The following is a 21,910-nucleotide window of genomic DNA, read 5'->3' on the forward strand; positions in this document are numbered from 1 at the left end:
CCCAAAACCAACATTGAATGCCCGTGACCTTCTATCCCGCAGGCGGCACTGCATTAAAAACCAACATCATTGTGTAAAGGATCTTACCGCGTGGGCTCAGGAACACTTCAGAAAACCATTGTCAGTTAACACAGTTCGTTGCTACATCTACAAGTGCAAGTTAAAGCTCTACCATGCAAAGCGAAAGCCATACATCAACAACATCCAGAAACGCCGCCGCTTTCTCAGGGCCCAAGCTCATTTGAAATGGACAGACACAAAGTGGAAAGTGTGCTGTGGTCTGCTGAGTCCACATTTCAAATTGTGTTTGGAAATCATGGATGTCGTGTCCTTCGGACCAGCGCAAAGTTCAAATTCTAGCATCTGTGATGGTATGGGGGTGTGTCTCATGACTGGTTGTCAGCCAATGCTCCACATGACAGACGGACGTTGTAATCACGTGTCACGTGGCTGTCCGCTCATATGCTGCGCTGGATGCGGACCGCCGTGTCATATGGGGTTTATATGGGATCTTTTGTGAGCATTTTTTATTTAACTTTGTGGTGGCATGTGTACACTGCTGCCTGGTGATCCCACCTCCAGTGGGACATACTGAATATGTCATGATGGGTGGTCCACAGCTCTGACAGGTCAGCTGTGTGCGCTGAGCCTGTCACATGCATGCATGCGTGCAATTGCATATCTGCTATTACAGCTGTATTGATTATAATATCCCATATGCATTGTGTAATGGGTGGGAATGGTGTTACATGTTTTTTTGCCAGCTTGCACTCGGCCGAGATGGACGCACTTTTCTCTTCTCCCTCCCTCCTTATCTTTCCTGCTTCTGTGGCCTGTTGTCTGTGAGGCTGCAGCTTTGCTCTTCTGGAAAACGACAAAAATGTATCTGTTAAAGTGGTCTCTGAACGCAATTGACACTATTTTTTCTACAAGACATTCGGGGGCGGAGGACCCGACCTGTCCTGCCGGGACGCACGCGATGGGTTACGTGATGGACTCGTGGAGGAGATGGCAGGTCATGTGCCTTTACATGCTTTCTGTGGAGGACGTCGAAGATGTGTACATATTCGGCTTGGTGGTGACCGGCTTTCTGATGTGTGGAGCGGGCACTATGCTGGTCTACCGGAAAATCAAGAAAGTGGAAGCAGCTTTGATTGGTCCTTCCAGGCTGCCCTACATGATTGATTCGATTGGGAAGGCAGTGGCTGCGCAGTCGGCGGGGGTTAACCGCGCGTTGGAAACATCTCGACCGTCTGTGAAGACCACATTCTACATTCAGATGCATTGAGAGCCACTCTGTTCTCAGAACTGTGGAATCTTTCAGGCGTCTGCTAATCTGGCTATTCATTTGGCTTCCCCAAATACAGCTGCACTTCAAGGTCGCTGTGATAAAACCTCCTCAGAAGATCAACACTTAAGCCTCGCTCCCTGGTCTTCCCCCCTCCCCTCAGCTTCTCCAGCTCTGACGTTGACTGTGTTCAGGACTGCTCAGACTGCGCAGGGCTGCCTCCTCCCCCTCCAGGATTGTCGGACAAGGCCGTTGACGGCGCCAAACAGGCTGCCTCTGGAGTGTTCTGATAAACTGGACCTTTTCAAATCTCGGATGTCGTCCTGTGTCCTTGTTTTTGTCTGTCTGATTATTGTTTTTCTGTGCTGATGGGGATTATACAGCGGCAATGAGGGTTTTTTTTTCTCCTTTCCCTCATGTTTTGCTTTCATATATATGTTTTATGTACCGGACCGGCCTATGTGTTGTGTGTGTGTTCTTTGTTATGGGTCGGTGTTGGTTTGCTCAGCCCTGCTGTTGACCAAGGCAGGGATGTACATCTGGAGCTGGTCCCCGGGCGCCTAATGGCGACTTCTGCTCCTATTGGCAATTATGATGGGTTAAATGCAGTAGACACATTTCATTGTGCAGGGAACATGTTCTTCTGTGCATATGACAATAAAATTTCTTTGAATCCTTGAAATCCTTGAATGACATCCATCATGGACATGACAGGCTGTCCAGATGTGCACACTGTGCTGGACAGCGATCGCACTGCACTCTGGCCGCCATTCAAGCATTTTCCACCTCAGCTGATTGTGTTTTTTTGTGGGGAAGGAGACACACAACACACTCACACACCATTTGTGTTGCTCGGGGGGAGACACACGACACACTCGCATGCCATTTGTGTTGCTTGGAGGGGGAAAAGCACACTCGGGGGGCACTTAGAAAATGTGGGGCCATTCGCACAGCCAGCTGTCTACTTCTGTGCTGGCAGTGCAAATGGCCCCACCTTTTCTAAGTGCCCCACCAGTGGTGTTGGATGTTCGTGGGTGGCATCTGGACTCCGGCCGAGAGTGGGTCAATGGCCATCATTGGGTCAATTCGCCATCATTTGGTCACTGGTGTGAAGGCTGCCACTCGGCAAGCAAATATTCTGACTGAAGCAATCTTGAACATGTTGGTGACTAGGGATGGGTATTGATAAGAGTTTATTGATATCAGTGCCATTATCGATTCCGCTTATCGATCCGATTCCTTATCGATTCCCTTATCGATACCTCTCGTGAATTTTCTGTGTACTTAAAGTAGGCTTTACAGGTTTTCTATGTCAACATTTTATTGAGTCTTAAAGTAAATAAATATTTAATTGGTCACTGGATCCTTGATCTCTGGACTTAAATAAAATCTACATGGTAGATCCTGGATCTCTGTACATACATAGAAATAAGCAAAATCTCTAGTTTTTGTCTAAAGCATTTCCTTTCAGACATTTGGCATGAATGTCACTCCATACCTCTAAGCTGAGCCTCATTTTGGGAGGATGCCTCATTTTTGGGAGGAAAAAAAATGTTTTGATCAATTGCAGTTTATTGTTTGTATTACAATGTTTGGAAAGAGTTGTCATTTGATTTAAATAGCTATTCGCTTGGAAGTTATTAATTCCGACTGGACTGTAACTTGACTCAGCAGAGAGTGGCGCAGCATTTAGAGCTGTGCGAACGGAACGGAGCACAATTCTCATTCCTTCTCGCAACAAGACAAGTGTCTCAGGTAGTGACGTTAATCCGCACAAAAGCAACTCACAGTTGACATATTTTAATGGCTTTGAGAGGGGTTAAGATGCGGACTTGCCGCTTCTGAAAAGCAGTGAAAAACAGAGGTGCACTGCACAGGGTCTGCAATCAACGTAGAGAAACGATCATTTTCGTGAAAAACACCCTAAAAAATAACGGCTGCTCTGAAGGGCAACTCCGATAAGGGAGTCCATCCATCCATCCATTTTCTTCCGCTTTACCTGGAGTCAGGTCGCGGGGGCAGCAGCTCAAGCAAAGCCGCCCAGACCTCCCGATCCACACACACCTCCCCCAGCTCCTCTGGGGGAACCCCAAGGCGTTCCCAAGCCAGCCGAGAGATGTAGTCCCTCCAGCGTGTCCTGGGTTTTCCCCGGGGCCTCCTCCCAATGGGACATGCCCGGAACACCTCTCCAGCGAGGCGTCCAGGGGGCATCCGGAAAAGATGCCCGAGCCACCTCAACTGACTCCTTTCGACGTGGAGGAGCAGCGGCTCGACTCCGAGCTCCTCCCGAGTGACCGAGCTCCTCACCCTATCTCTCAGGGAGCGCCCAGCCACCCTGCGGAGGAAACTCATATTGGCCGCTTGTACTCGTGATCTCGTTCTTTCGGTAATGAGCCAAATCTCATGACCATAGGTGAGGATCGGAACGTAGATCGATCGGTAAATCGAGAGGTTTGCCCCCCTACTCAGCTCTCTCTTCACCACGACGGTCCGATACAGCGACTGCATCACTGCAGATGCTGCACCGGTCCGTCTATTGATCTCACGCGCCATCCGTCCCTCACTCGTGAACAAGACCCCGAGATACTTAGACTCCTCCACTTGAGGCAAGGACACTCCACCAACCTGAAGAGGGTAAAGCACCTTTTTCCGGTCGAGAACCATGGCCTCAGATTTGGAGGTGCTGATTTTCATCCCAGACGCTTCACACTTGGCTGCAAACCGCCCCAGTGCATGCTGAAGGTCCTGATTTGATGAAGCCAACAGAACCACATCATCCGCAAACAGCAGAGATGAGATTCTGTGGTTCCCAAACCAGATCCCCTCTACACCCTGGCTGCGCCTAGAAATTCTGTCCATAAAAATAATGAACAGACCTGGCGGAGTCCAACGTGCACTGGAAACAGGTTTGACTTACTACCGGCAATGCGAACCAAGCTCCTGCTGCAGTCGTACAGGGACCGGATAGCCCTTAGCAAAGGACCCCAGACCCCGTACTCCCGGAGCACTCCCACAGTGCGCCCAGAGGGACACGGTCAAACGCCTTCTCCAGATCCACAAAACACATGTGGACTGGTTCGGCGAACTCTCATGAACCCTCGAGCACCCGATGGAGCGTGTAGAGCTGGTCCAGTGTGCCGCGACCAGGACAAAAACCACACTGCTCCTCCTGCATCCGAGGTTCGACCATCGGTCGAATTCTCCTCTCCAGTACTCTGGAATAGACCTTACCGGGGAGGCTGAGGAATGTGATCCCCCTATATATTAGAGGGACCACCACCCCGGTCTGCCAATCCAGAGGCACTGTCCCTGATCGCCACGCGATGTTGCAGAGGCGTGTCAGCCAAGACAGTCCCACAACATCCAGAGACTTAAGGTACTCAGGACGGATTTCATCCACCCCAGGAGCCTTGCCACTGAGGAGCTTTCTAACCACCTCGGTGACTTCGGCCTGGGTAATGGATGAGTCCGCCTCTGAGTCCCCAGTCTCTGCTTCCTCTTTGGAAGACATGACGATGGGATTGAGGAGATCCTCGAAGTACTCCTTCCACCGCCCGACAACATCCCCAGTCAGGTTCAACAGCTCCCCACCCGCATCATAAACAGTGCTGGTGGAGAGCTGCTTCCGCCTCCGGAGGCATCGGACATTTTTCCAGAATCTCTTCGAGGCCGACTGATAGTCCTCCTCCATGGCCTCCCCGAACTTCCCCCAAGACCCGAGTTTTTGCCTCTGCGACCGCACGGGCTGCGGCACGCTTCGCCTGCCGGTATCTGTCAGCTGCCTCTGGGGTCCCACCTACCAACAAAGATAAGTAGGACTCCTTTTTCAGCTTGACGGCATCCCTTACTTCCGGCGTCCACCACCGGGTTCGGGGATTGCCGCTGCGACTGCACCAGAGACCTTGTGACAACAGCTATGAGAGGCCGCATCGACAGTGGAGGTGGAGAACATGGTCCACTCGGACTCCATCTCTCCAACCTCCCGCGGGATCTGGGAGAAGCTCTCCCGGAAGTGGGAGTTGAAGACCTCGCTGACAGAGGGTTCTGCCAGTCGTTCCCAGCAGACCCTCACGATACGTTTGGGCCTGCCAGGTCTGATCAGCTTCCTCCCCTCCCAGCGGATCCAACTCACCACCAGGTGGTGATCGGTCGACAGCTCTGCCCCTCGCTTCACTCGAGTGTCCAAGACACGTGGCCGAAGGTCAGATGAAACGACTACAAAGTCGATCATCGACCAGGGTGTCCTGGTGCCATGTGCACTTATGGACACCCTTGTGCTCGAACATGGTGTTCGTGATGGACAAACTGTGACAGGTCTCACTGTCGCCACCCACGTGCACGTTGAAATCCCCCAGGAGAACAATGGAGTCCCCAGTCGGAGCGCTATCTAGTACCCCTCCCAGGGACTCCAGGAAGGTCGGGTACTCTGCACTGCTGCTCGGCCCATAGGCTGAGACAACGGTGAGAGACCTGTCCCCGACCCGAAGGCATAGGGACGCGACCCTCTCGTTCACCGGAGTGAACTCCATCACATGGCGACTGAGCTGGGGAGCAATAAGCAATACGACCCCAGCTGTCCGCCTCTCCCCGTGGGCAACGCCAGAAAAATGAAGCGTCCACCCCCTCTCCAGGAGTTGGGTACCAGAGCCCAAGCTGTGCGTGGAGGTAAGCCCGACTATCTCTAGTCAGTATCTCTCAACCTCCTGCACAAGCGGGAGGATAAGGGAGTCATTAAGCAAAAAGGCTATTGATGTTGGTTGATTGAATTATTTCTTAACAATTCTCAAAAAGAACTGGTTCCTGATACCCATCCCCATTGGTGACTGACATGAGAGCCCTGTCCATGGTTGGCGATCAAGGTTTCAAAGAGATGATCAAGCAGTTCAACCCAGAACACCCTGACAACTACCTACCAGGCCGATCTCACTTCACCACAATGATGGAAAAGAAATATGATAGAATCTTTGAGAAGGTCAGTCTCTCTCTTTCTCTCTCTCTCTTGCTCTCAGTTTCAGTTTGCTTTATTGGCATGAATGTAGTAAATGTTGTGTGGGCTGCTGAAGAGGAGGTACTGCTGGCCCACCACCACTAGAGGGCGCCCTGCCTGGAGTGCGGGCTCCAGGCACCAGAGGGCGCTGCCGCCTCACGAGAGCAGCCAGGGTGACAGCTGTCACCCATCACTGGACACAGCTGACTCCACTCAGCACGGAGGTATATCACTAGGACGGCGTCTCCACCTCAGTGCCGAGACATCGCCTTAAGATAGAGGTAACGTTCTCTGCTGTATTTCTTACATTATTATATTGTCTTTCTTGTTGAGCATTGCAGGACAGCTGTCTACAAAAAGCCGTTGCTTCGGATAAGTACTCACCTTCCTGCAGTATTGTGACGTGAGGTGGAGGCGGCTTCTCCCCTCTCCGTGTTACTGGGTGCAGCCGCATCCACACCTGTGTGTTTGTTGTTCTCTTGCCAGCAGTACCGGATCCGACGAGCGGAGGCAGTGGCCACCTGGGAATTCGGGACTTGGCGGTTCCAGTAGTTCCAGGGTTCGGTGGCAGAGGAAATCTGGGTGGTTCCGGTTCGACTTGGACGGACGTCTCCTACCTTCGAGCCTGCCCACACGACACCAGTGGAATTCGGCTTAACCCCAAATTGTCGATTGTTGTATTGGTTGTGCACGTTTCACAACAGTAAAACCTTGTTATTTACCTTCTCCATTGTCCGTTCATTTGCGCCCCCTGTTGTGGGTCCGTGTTCCTACACTTTCACAACAGGATATCTCGGCCAATGTCATGGATCCCGAGGGGCGTCAACCGGCTGTTGAACGGCCAATGGAAGACCAGGGCGCGCAGGCGTCTTCGGGAGGGGTAATCGGTGAGTTGCAGCGGATCCTCACCGCTTTCACCACTCGGATGGACTTAATGACCGAGCAGAACGTTCTCCTGAACCGCAGGGTGGAGGCTCTCGCCGCACAAGTGGAAGCGCGCCCCCCGGGCGCCGCTGCGGCTCTCCCTCCCGTCGACCCTGCGCGTAATAGTGACGTTCCACTGGTCGTTCAACGACCCCTCCCTCCTTCCCCAGAAGCATACATAAGCCCTCCAGAACCGTACGGCGGCTGTGTGGAGACGTGCGCAGATTTTCTTATGCAGTGTTCGCTCGTCTTCGCACAGCGTCCCGTGATGTACGCGGCTGATGCTAGCAAAGTAGCTTATGTGATAAACCTGCTTCGCGGGGAGGCAAGCGCTTGGGCTACAGCGCTCTGGGAGCAGAACTCACGGTTCCTTCAGATATACGATGGGTTTGTGAGGGAGCTCAGAACTGTGTTCGATCACCCCAATCGAGGAGAAACCGCTTCAACAGTGCTACTGTCAATAAGACAGGGGCGCCGGAGTGCAGCTGCCTATGCAGTCGACTTCCGCATCGCGGCTGCGAGGTCCGGCTGGAATAGCACTGCCCTCCGCGCCGCCTTTGTAAACGGACTGTCTTTGGTTCTTAAAGAGCACCTGGTGGCTAAGGACGAACCGCGGGATTTAGATGGGCTCATTGATCTTGTCATACGGTTAGACAACCGGTTAGAAGAACGTCGGCGGGAACGAGACGAAAGGCATGGCCGGGCACGCGCTGTCCCTCTCCCTTCCGGTTCCGACCGCGCTCCGCCTTCCCCACGCTCCACAGCCCCTGCGCTCCGTGGGGTCACAGCTCCCCCTACTGACGAAGCTAGGGACACGAGTAGGGCAACATTTAGGGCACCAGATGCACAGAGGAGATGGACCCACGGAGCGTGTTTTGTTTGTGGTTCAATAGAGCACCATGTGAGAGACTGCCCCAAGCGGTCAAACGCCAAACGCCCGCCCCTAGAGACTGGGCTAGGGGTGGGCCGAGACATTCACGTGGGATACACCCACATTGCCACATGACTCCCAGTCACGATCCTGTATGAGGATTCTACCCTGAAGGCCCCAGCACTGGTGGACACGGGCTCTGAGGGGAATCTGTTGGATAGCAGATGGGCTAGGGAGATAGGGCTCCCTCTGGTGGCTCTTACCTCACCCGTACAGGTTCGGGCACTAGATGGCTCCCTACTCCCTCCGATCACGCATAAGACACCACCTGTAACTCTGGTGGTGTCAGGTAACCACCGGGAGGTGATCGAGTTCTTTGTGACTCAGGCTACCTCCCGTGTGGTTTTGGGCTTTCCCTGGATGTTGAAGCACAATCCCCGGATCGATTGGCCGTCCGGGGTGGTGGTGCAGTGGAGCGAGACCTGCCATCGGGAGTGTCTAGGTTCCTCCCGGCTCCCAAGCTAAGGAGGAGGTCAGAGTCCCGCCCAATCTGAGGACGGTGCCGGCGGAGTACCACGATCTTGCGGACGTGTTCAGCAAGGATCTGGCTCTCACGCTCCCTCCCCACCGCCCGTATGATTGTGCCATTGATTTGGTTCCAGGCAGTGGGTTCCCGTCCAGTAGGCTGTACAACCTCTCACGGCCGGAGCGCGAATCAATGGAGACCTACATCCGGGACTCGTTAGCTCCCGGGTTGATCCGGAATTCCACCTCCCCGATGGGTGCCGGTTTCTTTTGTGTGGGAAAGAAAGATGGCGGACTTCGTCCATGCATCGATTACAGGGGGCTGAACGAAATCACGGTTCGCAACCGATACCCGTTGCCCTTGTTGGATTCAGTGTTCACCCCCTTGCATGGAGCCAGGATTTTCACCAAGCTTGATCTTAGGAATGCGTACCACCTGGTTCGGATCCGGAAGGGAGACGAATGGAAGACGGCATTTAACACCCCGTTAGGTCATTTCGAGTACCTGGTCATGCCGTTCGGTCTCACTAACGCTCCCGCGACTTTCCAAGCATTGGTAAATGATGTCTTGCGGGATTTCCTGCACCGGTTCGTCTTCGTGTATCTAGACGATATACTCATCTTTCCCCGGATCCTGAGACTCATGTCCGGCATGTCCGTCAGGTCCTGCAGCGGTTGTTGGAGAACCGACTGTTTGTGAAGGGCGAGAAGTGTGAGTTTCACCGCACGTCTTTGTCCTTCCTGGGGTTCATCATCTCCCCGAACTCCGTCGCTCCTGATCCGGCCAAGGTTGCGGCGGTGAGAGACTGGCCCCAACCGACTAGCCGTAGGAAGCTGCAACAGTTCCTCGGCTTTGCAAATTTCTACAGGAGGTTCATTAAGGGCTATAGTCAGGTAGTTAGCCCCCTGACAGCCCTGACCTCACCAAAAGTCCCCTTCACCTGGTCGGATCGTTGCGATGCCGCGTTCAAGGAGTTGAAACGGCGCTTCTCGTCTGCACCCGTTCTGGTGCAGCCCGATCCTAGTCGCCAGTTAGTGGTTGAAGTGGACGCCTCGGACTCAGGGATAGGAGCTGTGCTCTCCCAGAGCGGGAAGACCGATAAGGTTCTTCACCCGTGTGCCTATTTTTCCCGCAGGTTGACCCCGGCCGAACGGAACTATGACGTCGGCAATCGAGAACTCCTTGCGGTGAAAGAGGCCCTTGAAGAGTGGAGACATCTGTTGGAGGGAACGTCCGTGCCATTCACGGTTTTCACTGACCATCGGAACCTGGAGTACATCAGGACCGCCAAGCGGCTGAACCCCAGGCAAGCCCGCTGGTCACTGTTCTTTGGCCGTTTTGACTTCCGGATCACCTACCGTCCCGGGACCAAAAATCAGAGATCGGATGCATTGTCCCGGGTCCATGAAGACGAAGTCAAAACGGAATCGTCGGATCCCCCGGATCCCATCATCCCGGAGTCCGCTATCGTGGCCGCCCTCACCTGGGACGTAGAGAAGACCGTCCGGGAGGCCCTGACACGAGACCCGGACCCCGGAACCGGACCAAAGAACAGACTCTACGTCCCACCGGAAGCCAGAGCTGCAGTACTGGACTTCTGTCACGGTTCTAAGCTCTCCTGTCACCCTGGGGTGCGAAGGACCGTGGCAGTCGTCCGGCAGCGCTTCTGGTGGGCGTCCCTGGAGGCCGACGTCCGGGGCTACGTCCAGGCCTGTACCACCTGCGCCAGGGGCAAGGCCGACCATCGGAAGACCTCAGGGCTGCTGCAGCCGCTGCCCGTCCCACATCGCCCCTGGTCCCACATCGGCCTGGACTTTGTCACGGGTCTCCCGCCGTCCCAGGGGAACACCGTCATCTTCACGATAGTGGACCGTTTCTCCAAGGCGGCCCACTTCGTGGCCCTCCCGAAGCTACCAACGGCCCAGGAGACAGCGGACCTCCTGGTCCACCACGTCGTCCGTCTGCATGGGATACCATCAGACATCGTCTCCGATCGCGGTCCCCAGTTTTCCTCACACGTTTGGAGGAGCTTCTGCTGGGAGCTGGGGGCCACGGTCAGCCTCTCGTCTGGGTATCACCCCCAGACCAACGGGCAAGCAGAACGGGCCAACCAAGAACTGGAGCAGACACTACGCTGTGTGACAGCCGCGCACCCGACGGCCTGGAGTACCCACCTGGCCTGGATCGAGTACGCCCACAACAGTCAGGTGTCATCAGCCACCGGCCTCTCCCCTTTTGAGGTGTGCTTGGGGTATCAGCCCCCCTTGTTTCCGGTGGTCGAGGGAGAGGTCGGTGTGCCCTCGGTCCAGGCCCACCTACGGAAGTGCCGTCGGGTGTGGCGTGCCGCCCGTTCTGCTTTGTTGAGGGCCCGGACGAGGGCGAAGAATCATGCAGACCGGCGGCGGGCCCCGGCCACCACGTATCGTCCTGGGCAGGAAGTGTGGTTGTCCACCAAGGACATTCCCCTTCAAGTGGACTCCCCAAAACTCCAAGAACGATACATCGGTCCCTTCAAGATTCTCAAAGTCATCAATCCCGCCGCAGTGAGGCTCCAGCTTCCGGCCTCACTGCGGATTCATCCAGTGTTTCATGTCTCCCGGATAAAACCCCATCACACCTCACCCCTCTGCACTCCGGGTCCGGCACCACCTCCTGCCCGGATCATCGACGGGGAACCGGCTTGGACCGTGCGCCGGCTCCTCGACGTCCGTCGAATGGGCCGGGGTTTTCAGTACCTGGTGGACTGGGAGGGGTACGGCCCCGAAGAACGCTCCTAGGTGAAGAAGGGCTTTATCCTGGACCCGGCCCTCCTGGCCGACTACTACCGTCGCCATCCGGACAAGCCCGGTCGTGCGCCAGGAGGCGCCCGTTGAGGGGGGGGTCCTGTTGTGTGGGCCGCTGAAGAGGAGGTACTGCTGGCCCACCACCACTAGAGGGCGCCCTGCCTGGAGTGCGGGCTCCAGGCACCAGAGGGCGCTGCCGCCTCACGAGAGCAGCCAGGGTGACAGCTGTCACCCATCACTGGACACAGCTGACTCCACTCAGCACGGAGGTATATCACTAGGACGGCGTCTCCACCTCAGTGCCGAGATATCGCCTTAAGATAGAGGTAACGTTCTCTGCTGTATTTCTTACATTATTATATTGTCTTTCTTGTTGAGCATTGCAGGACAGCTGTCTACAAAAAGCCGTTGCTTCGGATAAGTACTCACCTTCCTGCAGTATTGTGACGTGAGGTGGAGGCGGCTTCTCCCCTCTCCGTGTTACTGGGTGCAGCCGCATCCACACCTGTGTGTTTGTTGTTCTCTTGCCAGCAGTACCGGATCCGACGAGCGGAGGCAGCGGCCACCTGGGAATTCGGGACTTGGCGGTTCCAGTACTTCCAGGGTTCGGTGGCAGAGGAAATCTGGGTGGTTCCGGTTCGACTTGGACGGACGTCTCCTACCTTCGAGCCTGCCCACACGACACCAGTGGAATTCGGCTTAACCCCAAATTGTCGATTGTTGTATTGGTTGTGCACGTTTCACAACAGTAAAACCTTGTTATTTACCTTCTCCATTGTCCGTTCATTTGCGCCCCCTGTTGTGGGTCCGTGTTCCTACACTTTCACAACAGTAAAACCATAGTGCCAACAATAAAACATAGTAAAACAAATAATAAATGATATAATAAACATTCAAAGACAAATAACAGCTGCATGCTGGTGCATAGAGTGGGGCAAAAAAAGTATTTAGTCAGTCCCTGATTGTGCAAGTTCTCCTACTTAGAAAGATGAGAGAGGTCTGTAATTTTCATCATAGGTACATACATAGGTACATAGGTACTTCAACTATGAGAGACAAAATGAGAAAAACATCCAGGAAATCACATTGTAGGATTTTTAAAGAATTTATTTGTAAATTACGGTGGAAAATATGTATTTGGTCAGTAAAAAAAGTTCAGCTCAATACTTGTAACATAATCTTTGTTGGCAATGACAGAGGTCAAACGTTTCCTGTAAGTCTTCACCAGGTTTGCACACACTATAGATGGTATTTTGGCCAATTCCTCCATGCAGATCTCCTCCAGAACAGTGATGTTTTGGGGCTGTCGCTGGGCAACACGGACTTTTAACTCCCTCAGCAAATTTTCTATGGTGTTGACACCTGGAGACTGGATAGGTCACTATCATTGTCATGCTGAAAGACCCAGCCACGTTGCATCTTCAATGCTCTCACTGACGGAAGGAGGTTTTGGCTTAAAATCTCATGATGCATGGCCCTGTTCATTCTTCCCTTAACACGCATCAGTCATACTGTCCCCTTTGCAGAAACACAGACCCAAAGCATGATGTTTCCACCCCCATGCATCACAGTAGATATGGTGTTCTTGGAATGCAACTCAGCATTCTTCTTCCTCCAAACACAACGAGTTAAGTTTTTACCAAAATGTTCTATTTTGGTTTCATCTGACCACATGATATTCTCTCAGTCCTCTTCTGGATCATCCTTATACTCTCTGGCAAACTTCAGATGGGCCTGGACACATACTGGCTTAAGCAGGGGGACACGCCTGGCACTGCAGGATTTGAGTCCCTCTCTACGTAGTGTATAGCCTTTGTTACTTTGGTCCCAGCTCTCTGCAGGTCATTCATCAGGTCCCTCTGTGTAGTTCTGGGAGTTTTGTTCACCATTCTCATGATCATTTTGACCGCACGGGATGAGATCTTGCGTGGAGCCCCAGATTGAGGGAGATTATCAATGGCCTGTATGTCTTATGGCCTGTATGTATTCTTACAATTGCTCCCACAGTTGATTTATTCACACCAACCTGCTTGACTATTGTAGATTCACTCTTCCCAGCCTGGTGCAGGTCTGCAATTTTCTTCCTGGTGTCCTTTGACAGCTGTTTGGTCTTGGCCATGGTTGAGTTTGGAGTCTGACTGTTCGAGGCTGTGGATAGGTGTCTTTTATACATTTATACATAATGAGTTCCAACAGGTGCCATTAATAAAATGTGAGAGCCAGAAATCTTGCTTGCTTGTAGGTGACCAAATACTTATTTTCCACCATGGTTTACAAATAAATTCTTTAAAAATCCTACAATGTGATTTTCTTGGATTTTTTTTTTCTCATTTTGTCTCTCACAGTTGAAGTGTACCTGTGTTGAAAATTACAGACCTCTCTCATCTTCTAAGTAGGAGAACTTGCACAGTCACTGGCTGACTAAATACTTTTTTACCCCAATGTATGCTGAAATTTACGTATGATCCGATTAGTTGACTAATCGCAAAAATAATCGGCGACTAGTTAATTATTAAAATAATCAATTGTGGCAGCCCTACTCAGTTTGATCATCAGGGAAATCAACAGTGCGGTCTCTCACTGTCCATCAGTGTTCTTTCTCTCATCTGCTTTATATTGAGGAGCTGTCATATAATACTCAGATTTGGCCAGATTCAGTTTTGTGAGTATATGTATTTTATCCACTCTTCCCTAGTATACACAGTGTACACAGTGTACACAGTGAAACACAAGTCTAGGCTATATAATAGCATTATCAGGCATGAGAATCCTATGCAGATTTCCCACTTTTTTTAACCTTCATCTGGACCATTTGAGTGTAAATCCATTGAGAAACTTTTTATGTTTTTCGCCTTTGATCGCTCTTCCAAGACCCTGTTTAAATAGATCCATTTATATGCAAATGGGAACCAGACTCATGTTACCAGCTTACAAAATGTGCAGGTTCATCCCAGGTACAGCTCTATGTTGGACCAATCAGAACACATCTAATAAAAAGCCTTCCTGGATTTCCAGAAAGCGGCATCTTTGAATTTCTGAGCTCCTTTTACCAACTGTTTCGGCACAAAGATTACAATTTTGGTCTGTAATATAGCCTAAATAATGGGTTGATCGATCTTGTAAGCGTGTCATCATACATGTGACCGTGTGTGTTGGACACTCAGGTAAAGAGAAAGGCGGTGCAGGCAACTGAGTTTGGTTAGATGCCAGAGTCAGCCAGCAAATCGACCTGGAAGGCCTAAATATGTTCTGAGGGTTTGGTGGAGGGGAATGTTTGGTGGAAAAGTCTATATGGATGGCCTTCAGCTCACACCTATGAAGAAACTTCTTCTGCATTCCAAGGGAGGTCAGGGACATGGAATCAGAGTGGTCCATGTTCAAGGCTTCCATTGTTAAGGCAGCTGCTTTGAGTTGTGGCCAGACAGTTGTCGTTGCTTGTTATGTCGGTGTTCTGTCGAGATGAGGTGCGTCGTCGAGATGAGGTTCCTCGCGTAACTGCATATGTGTGCACTGCAAAAGATGAAACGACTGGAGCAGCGCCGCATCAAATTTTGCCAGAAACTGGGCAACAGCCAGGTGGTAACCATTCGGATAAAATTTGATGCAGTAGTGCTGCTCCAGTCATTCCGCCATTTTCCTTGCAATGAAAATCCGCCGAGTGCACTACACATGTCCTCACACAAAGGATGCTTACCAGCAAATGACGCAATCGACAGGCGTGAAAAAATTCACGCATGCACACGAAGGTTCAAGGTTGGCTGATGCAAGCACACGTGATTCAAATCCATCAGGTTTTTGCAAAAAATAAAAAGGTCCGATACTTTTCTAACAGACCTCGTATATATATATATATATATATGTGTGTGTGTGTGTATATATATATATATATATATATATATATATATATATATATATATGTTTATCCGGAATGTCCGGATAAACTGCTGATTCCGACCTCTTCTGAAAGTTCTCTGTTCTCTCACGACGTCCTGGGTCAACAGAGGCTTAAAGCTTGAAACAGGATGACGACATCGCCTCGGAGTGCTGCGCGACGTCCTGCTCCGTGGGAAGTCCTTACAGCGATAGAAACAATCCAGAATCTCTCAGCCGTTAAAATTTTCACCGAAAACCAGCTGAATTTCTCGACTGGTGTCCACTCGGATGTGCCTCACAGTTTTTGAAAAAATTTTGATCAGGCACAGCGCCAATCTCTCAGCAACCTCTCAGACAAAGGAATTCCGACGAGGGGGCTGGACCACTCCTTCCACAAGGCGTGCTCACAGGCGAATGACGTCACCGACAGGCGTGGAAAAACTCTCACATGTCCACAAGGGTTCAAGCTTGGCTGATGTAATCACACGTGATTCAAATCCATATGGTTTTTAAAAAAATAATAAGGTCGGATACTTTTCTCACAGACCTCATATATATGTATATATATATATATATATATATATATACACACACACACACACGTATATGTATATATATATATATATATATATATATATATATATATATATATATATATATATATATATATACACACATATATATATATATATATATATACATACACACACACACATGTATATACAGTGAGGAAAATAAGTATTTGAACACCCTGCGATTTTGCAAGTTCTCCCACTTAGAAATCATGGAGGGGTCTGAAATGTTCATCTTAGGTGCATGTCCACTGTGAGAGACATAATCTAAAAAAAAAAAAAAAAAAAAATCCGGAAATCACAATGTATGACTTTTTAATAATTTATTTGTATGTTACTGCTGCAAATAAGTATTTGAACAACTGTGAAAATCAATGTTAATATTTGGTACAGTAGCCTTTGACTGCCATTACAGAAGTCAAACATTTCCTGTAGTTTTTCACCAGGTTTTCACACACTGCAGCAGGGATTTGGTCCACTCCTCCATACAGATCTTCTCTAGATCTTTCAGGTTTGGAGTTTCTGCTCCCTCCAAAGATTTTTGTATTGAGTTCAGGTCTGGAGACTGGCCAGGCCACTCCAGGACCTTGAAATGCTTCTTACGGAGCCCCTCCTCAGTTGCCCTGACTGTGTGTTTCGGGTTATTGTCATGCTGGAAGACCCAGCCATGACCCATCTTCAATGCTCTTACTGAGGGAAGGAGGTTGTTTGCCAAAATCTTGCAATACATGACCCCATCCATCCTCCCTTCAATACGATGCAGTCGTCCTGTTCCCTTTACAGAAGAGCATCCCCAAAGTATGACATTTCCACCCCCATGCTTCATGGTTGGGATGGTTTTCTTGGGGTTGTTCTCATCCTCTAAACATGGTAAGTGGAGTTGATTCCAAAAAGCTCTATTCTGGTTTCATCTGACCACATGACCTTCTCCCATGCCTCCTCTGGATCATCCAGATGGTCACTGGTGAACTTCAAACGGGCCTGGACATGTGCTGGCTTGAGCAGGGGGACCTTGCTGCCCTGCAGGATTTTAAACCATGACAGCATCATGTGTTACTAATGTAATCTTTGTGACTGTGGTCCCAGCTCTCTTCAGGTCATTGACCAGGTCCTCCTGTGTCGTTCTGAGCTTTCTCAGAATCATCCTTACCCCACAAAGTGAGATCTTGCATGGAATCCCAGACCGAGGGAGATTGACAGTCATCTTGTGTTTCTTCCACTTTCTAATAAATAATCATAACAGTTGTTGTCTTCTACCAAGCTGCTTGCCTGTTGTCCTGTAGTCCATCCCAGCCTTGTGCAGGTCTACAGTTTTGTCCCTGGTGTCTTTAGACAGCTCTTTGGTCTTGGCTATGGTGGACAGGTTGGAGTGTAATTGATTGAGTGTGTGAACAGGTGTCTTTTATACAGGTAACAAGTTCAAACAGGTGCAATTAATACAGGCAAAGAGTGCAGAATAAGAGGGCTTCTTAAAGAAAAATTAACAGGTCTGTGAGAGCCAGAATTCTTGCTAGTTGGTAGGTGTTCAAATACTTATTTGCAGCAGTAACATACAAATAAATTATTAAAAAAAATCATACATTGTGATTTCCGGATTTTTCTTTTTAGATTATGTCTCTCACAGTGGACATGCACCTAAGACGAAAATTTCAGACCCCTCCATGATTTCTAAGTGGGAGAACTTGCAAAACCGCAGGGTGTTCAAATACTTCTTTTCCTCATTGTATATATATATATATATATATATATATACACACACACACATACACATACTTTTTGCCATGTTGCCTAGTCTTATACTGTACATACCAATCAAGTTTTCCTCTTGTCCTAACCTCACACAATTTTGCTTGTTAAAAATGTGTTCTTGAAGTGTCCAAACAACGTCAGCATCATTTCAGCACCAGGTCGCGCGGACAGCGCCATGGTTTCCACGCGCGACATGTACAGTGCGCCAAACACTGAGCAAAGTGTTTCCACTGTGTATGCAGAGAGGAGGGGGGAAAAATGACACTTTGACCGTCAAGAAGGGAAACAAACATCAACCCAGAGGAACATGGCGAGAGAAGGGAAACGGGCCTGACACAGACCTCTGACTGTTTATTCTCAGTGGGAGGAAATACAACAAAGCGCTTTTCCCTCTTTCTTCTGACGACACAGCTTTCTGAAGCTGCCGGCTCAGACTTACCCTCTCTTTGGCTTCGACAGCGGGGACGAAGGGAAACATTCCGCTGATGCTCCGTCTCTCCATCGTCTTCCTGCTTCTCGTCACGGCGCCGTAGAAGTAAAGAGCCAAGGCGCCTCCCGCTGCGACACACACCCCGACCTCCACGCACCTCCGTGACCTCTTTCCTCTGGCCGCTTGAATCTCCAGGAGCCGGTTTCTCCCCGCGAAGCGGAGGTTTAGTCTACCGGCCAACGCTGCCACTGTACGAAGAGCGGCCATTGCTGCTGCTGCTGCTGCTGCTCAACACGGCGCGGACAGTACAAACTCTCGCGTTTTCGTACTTTTCATCGCGAGATTTGGAGCCGCTGTGTGGAGGCTGAAGCTGCAGAAGTCCTGTGCAGATGTAATGATTCGCTGAGGTTTTGTGGATTTCAGTGAGTGTTTAAAATAAAGACAAAGGTGATTTTTGTCTTGACATGTACATGGACAGAATTCATAAGAGCAAAAATTATATCCTAAATGCAGCATTTTTAACAGAAAAGTGTCCATAACTCATTTCACTATTCGCACGGCAAGACTCTGGTGGCAAAACGTGGAACTACAAACATACTGCATTCAAGATGTCATAACTCCTTTAATATTTGTCCGATTTTGATGATAATTTTTTTATTATTATTTTGAAGCTGAAGAGGTCTTCTTTACAGTACACAAATAGTTTTCATCTTACATACAATGAAAAGAGCGTGGCAAAGCATCAAAGCAAAAAATGTCTCACACTTCAAGATCTAGTCTACAGTCTGCATCACAAAATGATATTTAACAGAGGACTTACTATATCCCTAAGGATTACACTGGTGTAAAAATTATTTAAATATCATACATCCTGTAAGAAAGGGCTAAGAATAGGTCTACACTCTCTTTTGATACTCTGACACAAGAAGCTTTACCATATACTGCTGTATTATGCAGTTATCTTCCTGTCAGTATTACAACTGCTAAGACTCAAAGATTTTACAACAAAAACCTATCAGTTTTATATGTCTACCTGAAGTTTTACTATGTCAATTTTAGAATAAAATGTTTAATCTTATATAATGAATGAATGAATGAATGAATTTATTTGGCACACAGACTCAACAATAACAAAAAACTGATACACAAGACAATTCCACAGTGACATGTGTGACCAAAAGGGGGTGAGCAGAAGCAAAGCTTATAAACGCCCACCCCTTATATACATACATACAAACATACATTTATACTCATTACCAACCCCCAGAGCAAGCACACAGACGACAGTGGTAAGGAAAAACTCCGATGTATTGAGGAAGAAACCTCGAGCAGACCAGACTCTAAGGAGTGACCCTCTGCTTGGGCCATGATACAAACACATTTCAAATCAAATCAAATCAAATCAATTTTATTTATATAGCGCCAAATCACAACAAACAGTTGCCCCAAGGCGCTTTATATTGTAAGGCAAGGCCATACAATAATTACGGAAAAATCCCAATGGTCAAAACGACCCCCTGTGAGCAAGCACTTGGCAACAGTGGGAAGGAAAAACTCCCTTTTAACAGGAAGAAACCTCCAGCAGAACCAGGTTGAGGGAGGGGCAGTCTTCTGCTGGGACTGGTTGGGGCTGAGGGAGAGAACCAGGAAAAAGACATGCTGTGGAAGAGAGCAGAGATTAATCACTAATGATTAAATGCAGAGTGGTGCATACAGAGCAAAAAGAGAAAGAAACACTCAGTGCATCATGGGAACCCCCCAGCAGTCTAAGTCTATAGCAGCATAACTAAGGGATGGTTCAGGGTCACCTGATCCAGCCCTAACTATAAGCTTTAGCAAAAAGGAAAGTTTTAAGCCTAATCTTAAAAGTAGAGAGGGTGTCTGTTTCCCTGATGTGAATTGGGAGCTGGTTCCACAGGAGAGGAGCCTGAAAGCTGAAGGCTCTGCCTCCCATTCTACTCTTACAAACCCTAGGAACTACAAGTAAGCCTGCAGTCTGAGAGCGAAGCGCTCTATTGGGGTGATATGGTACTATGAGGTCCCTAAGATAAGATTGGACCTGATTATTCAAAACCTTATAAGTAAGAAGAAGAATTTTAAATTCTATTCTAGAATTAACAGGAAGCCAATGAAGAGAGGCCAATATGGGTGAGATATGCTCTCTCCTTCTAGTCCCTGTCAGTACTCTAGCTGCAGCATTTTGAATTAACTGAAGGCTTTTCAGGGAACTTTTAGGACAACCTGATAATAATGAATTACAATAGTCCAGCCTAGAGGAAATAAATGCATTAATTAGTTTTTCAGCATCACTCTGAGACAAGACCTTTCTAATTTTAGAGATATTGCGCAAATGCAAAAAAGCAGTCCTACATATTTATTTAATATGCGCATTGAATGACATATCCTGATCAAAAATGACTCCAAGATTTCTCACAGTATTACTAGAGGTCAGGGTAATGCCATCCAGAGTAAGGATCTGGTTAGACACCATGTTTCTAAGATTTGTGGGGCCAAGTACAATAACTTCAGTTTTATCTGAGTTTAAAAGCAGGAAATTAGAGGTCATCCATGTCTTTATGTCTGTAAGACAATCCTGCAGTTTAGCTAATTGGTGTGTGTCCTCTGGCTTCATGGATAGATAAAGCTGGGTAACATCTGCATAACAATGAAAATTTAAGCAATGCCGTCTAATAATGCTGCCTAAGGGAAACATGTATAAAGTGAATAAAATTGGTCCTAGCACAGAACCTTGTGGAACTCCATAATTAACCTTAGTCTGTGAAGAAGATTCCCCATTTACATGAACAAATTGTAATCTATTAGATAAATATGATTCAAACCACCGCAGCGCAGTGCCTTTAATACCTATGGCATGCTCTAATCTCTGTAATAAAATTTTATGGTCAACAGTATCAAAAGCAGCACTGATGTCTAACAGAACAAGCACAGAGATGAGTCCACTGTCTGAGGCCATAAGAAGATCATTTGTAACCTTCACTAATGCTGTTTCTGTACTATGATGAATTCTAAAACCTGACTGAAACTCTTCAAATAGACCATTCCTCTGCAGATGATCAGTTAGCTGTTTTACAACTACCCTTTCAAGAATTTTTGAGAGAAAAGGAAGGTTGGAGATTGGCCTATAATTAGCTAAAATAGCTGGGTCAAGTGATGGCTTTTTAAGTAATGGTTTAATTACTGCCACCTTAAAAGCCTGTGGTACATAGCCAACTAATAAAGATAGACTGATCATATTTAAGATCGAAGCATTAATTAATGGTAGGGCTTCCTTGAGCAGCCTGAGAGGAATGGGGTCTAATAGACATGTTGATGGTTTGGAGGAAGTAACTAATGAAAATAACTCAGACAGAACAATTGGAGAGAATTGTAACATTTAACACAACACAAACTCAAATCCCATCAACATAAACATATCTAGTGAACACCATATCTTTATCTACATACATACACACACATATATATATATATATATATATATACACATACCTACATACACCTGAATGAGTGATGATAAATACATGTCCACACACACACACACACACACACACACACACACACACACACACACACACACACACACACACACACACACACACACACACACACACACACACACACACATGCATATATTTGTCCATAACTAAACAGTACCTATAATTCAAATCATATTTTCTTCACTGTAATACTTTGTTATAATATTCTTTTTAAATAATCTCTTGAAAAATACTGAAGTGCCACACATTCTAATCTCTGTTGGACATTCATTCCACTTCTTCACCCCAATCACAGACACAGAAAATCCCTTTGCATTTGTTCTTACTGGTGGTTTCTTAAAAACTACACAACCTCACAAACTGTTATCGGATTCCCTCAATCTGAACAGATT

General features: G+C 48.5%; 1 protein-coding gene across 6 annotated transcripts in view; it reads right to left on the reverse strand.

The window, feature by feature from the left end:
* Nucleotides 1–18,314, reverse strand: part of micu3a (mitochondrial calcium uptake family, member 3a) — a 167,480-nt gene extending 149,166 nt beyond the window's left edge. For 3 of the 6 annotated variants that reach the window (XM_034187495.1, XM_034187493.1, XM_034187494.1), the window contains exon 1: nt 18,013–18,313. In XM_034187495.1, the coding sequence (XP_034043386.1) occupies nt 18,013–18,270 (258 nt within the window). In that variant the 5' untranslated portion in view covers nt 18,271–18,313. Of the gene's footprint in view, nt 1–18,012 lie in introns of all 6 variants that reach the window. The other 3 variants (XM_034187491.1, XM_034187489.1, XM_034187492.1) reach the window with 2 other exon arrangements.
* Nucleotides 18,315–21,910: the final 3,596 nt, after the last annotated feature.

The sequence above is a fragment of the Thalassophryne amazonica genome, chromosome 15, assembly GCF_902500255.1.
Source record: "Thalassophryne amazonica chromosome 15, fThaAma1.1, whole genome shotgun sequence".
Lineage (NCBI taxonomy): Eukaryota > Metazoa > Chordata > Actinopteri > Batrachoidiformes > Batrachoididae > Thalassophryne > Thalassophryne amazonica.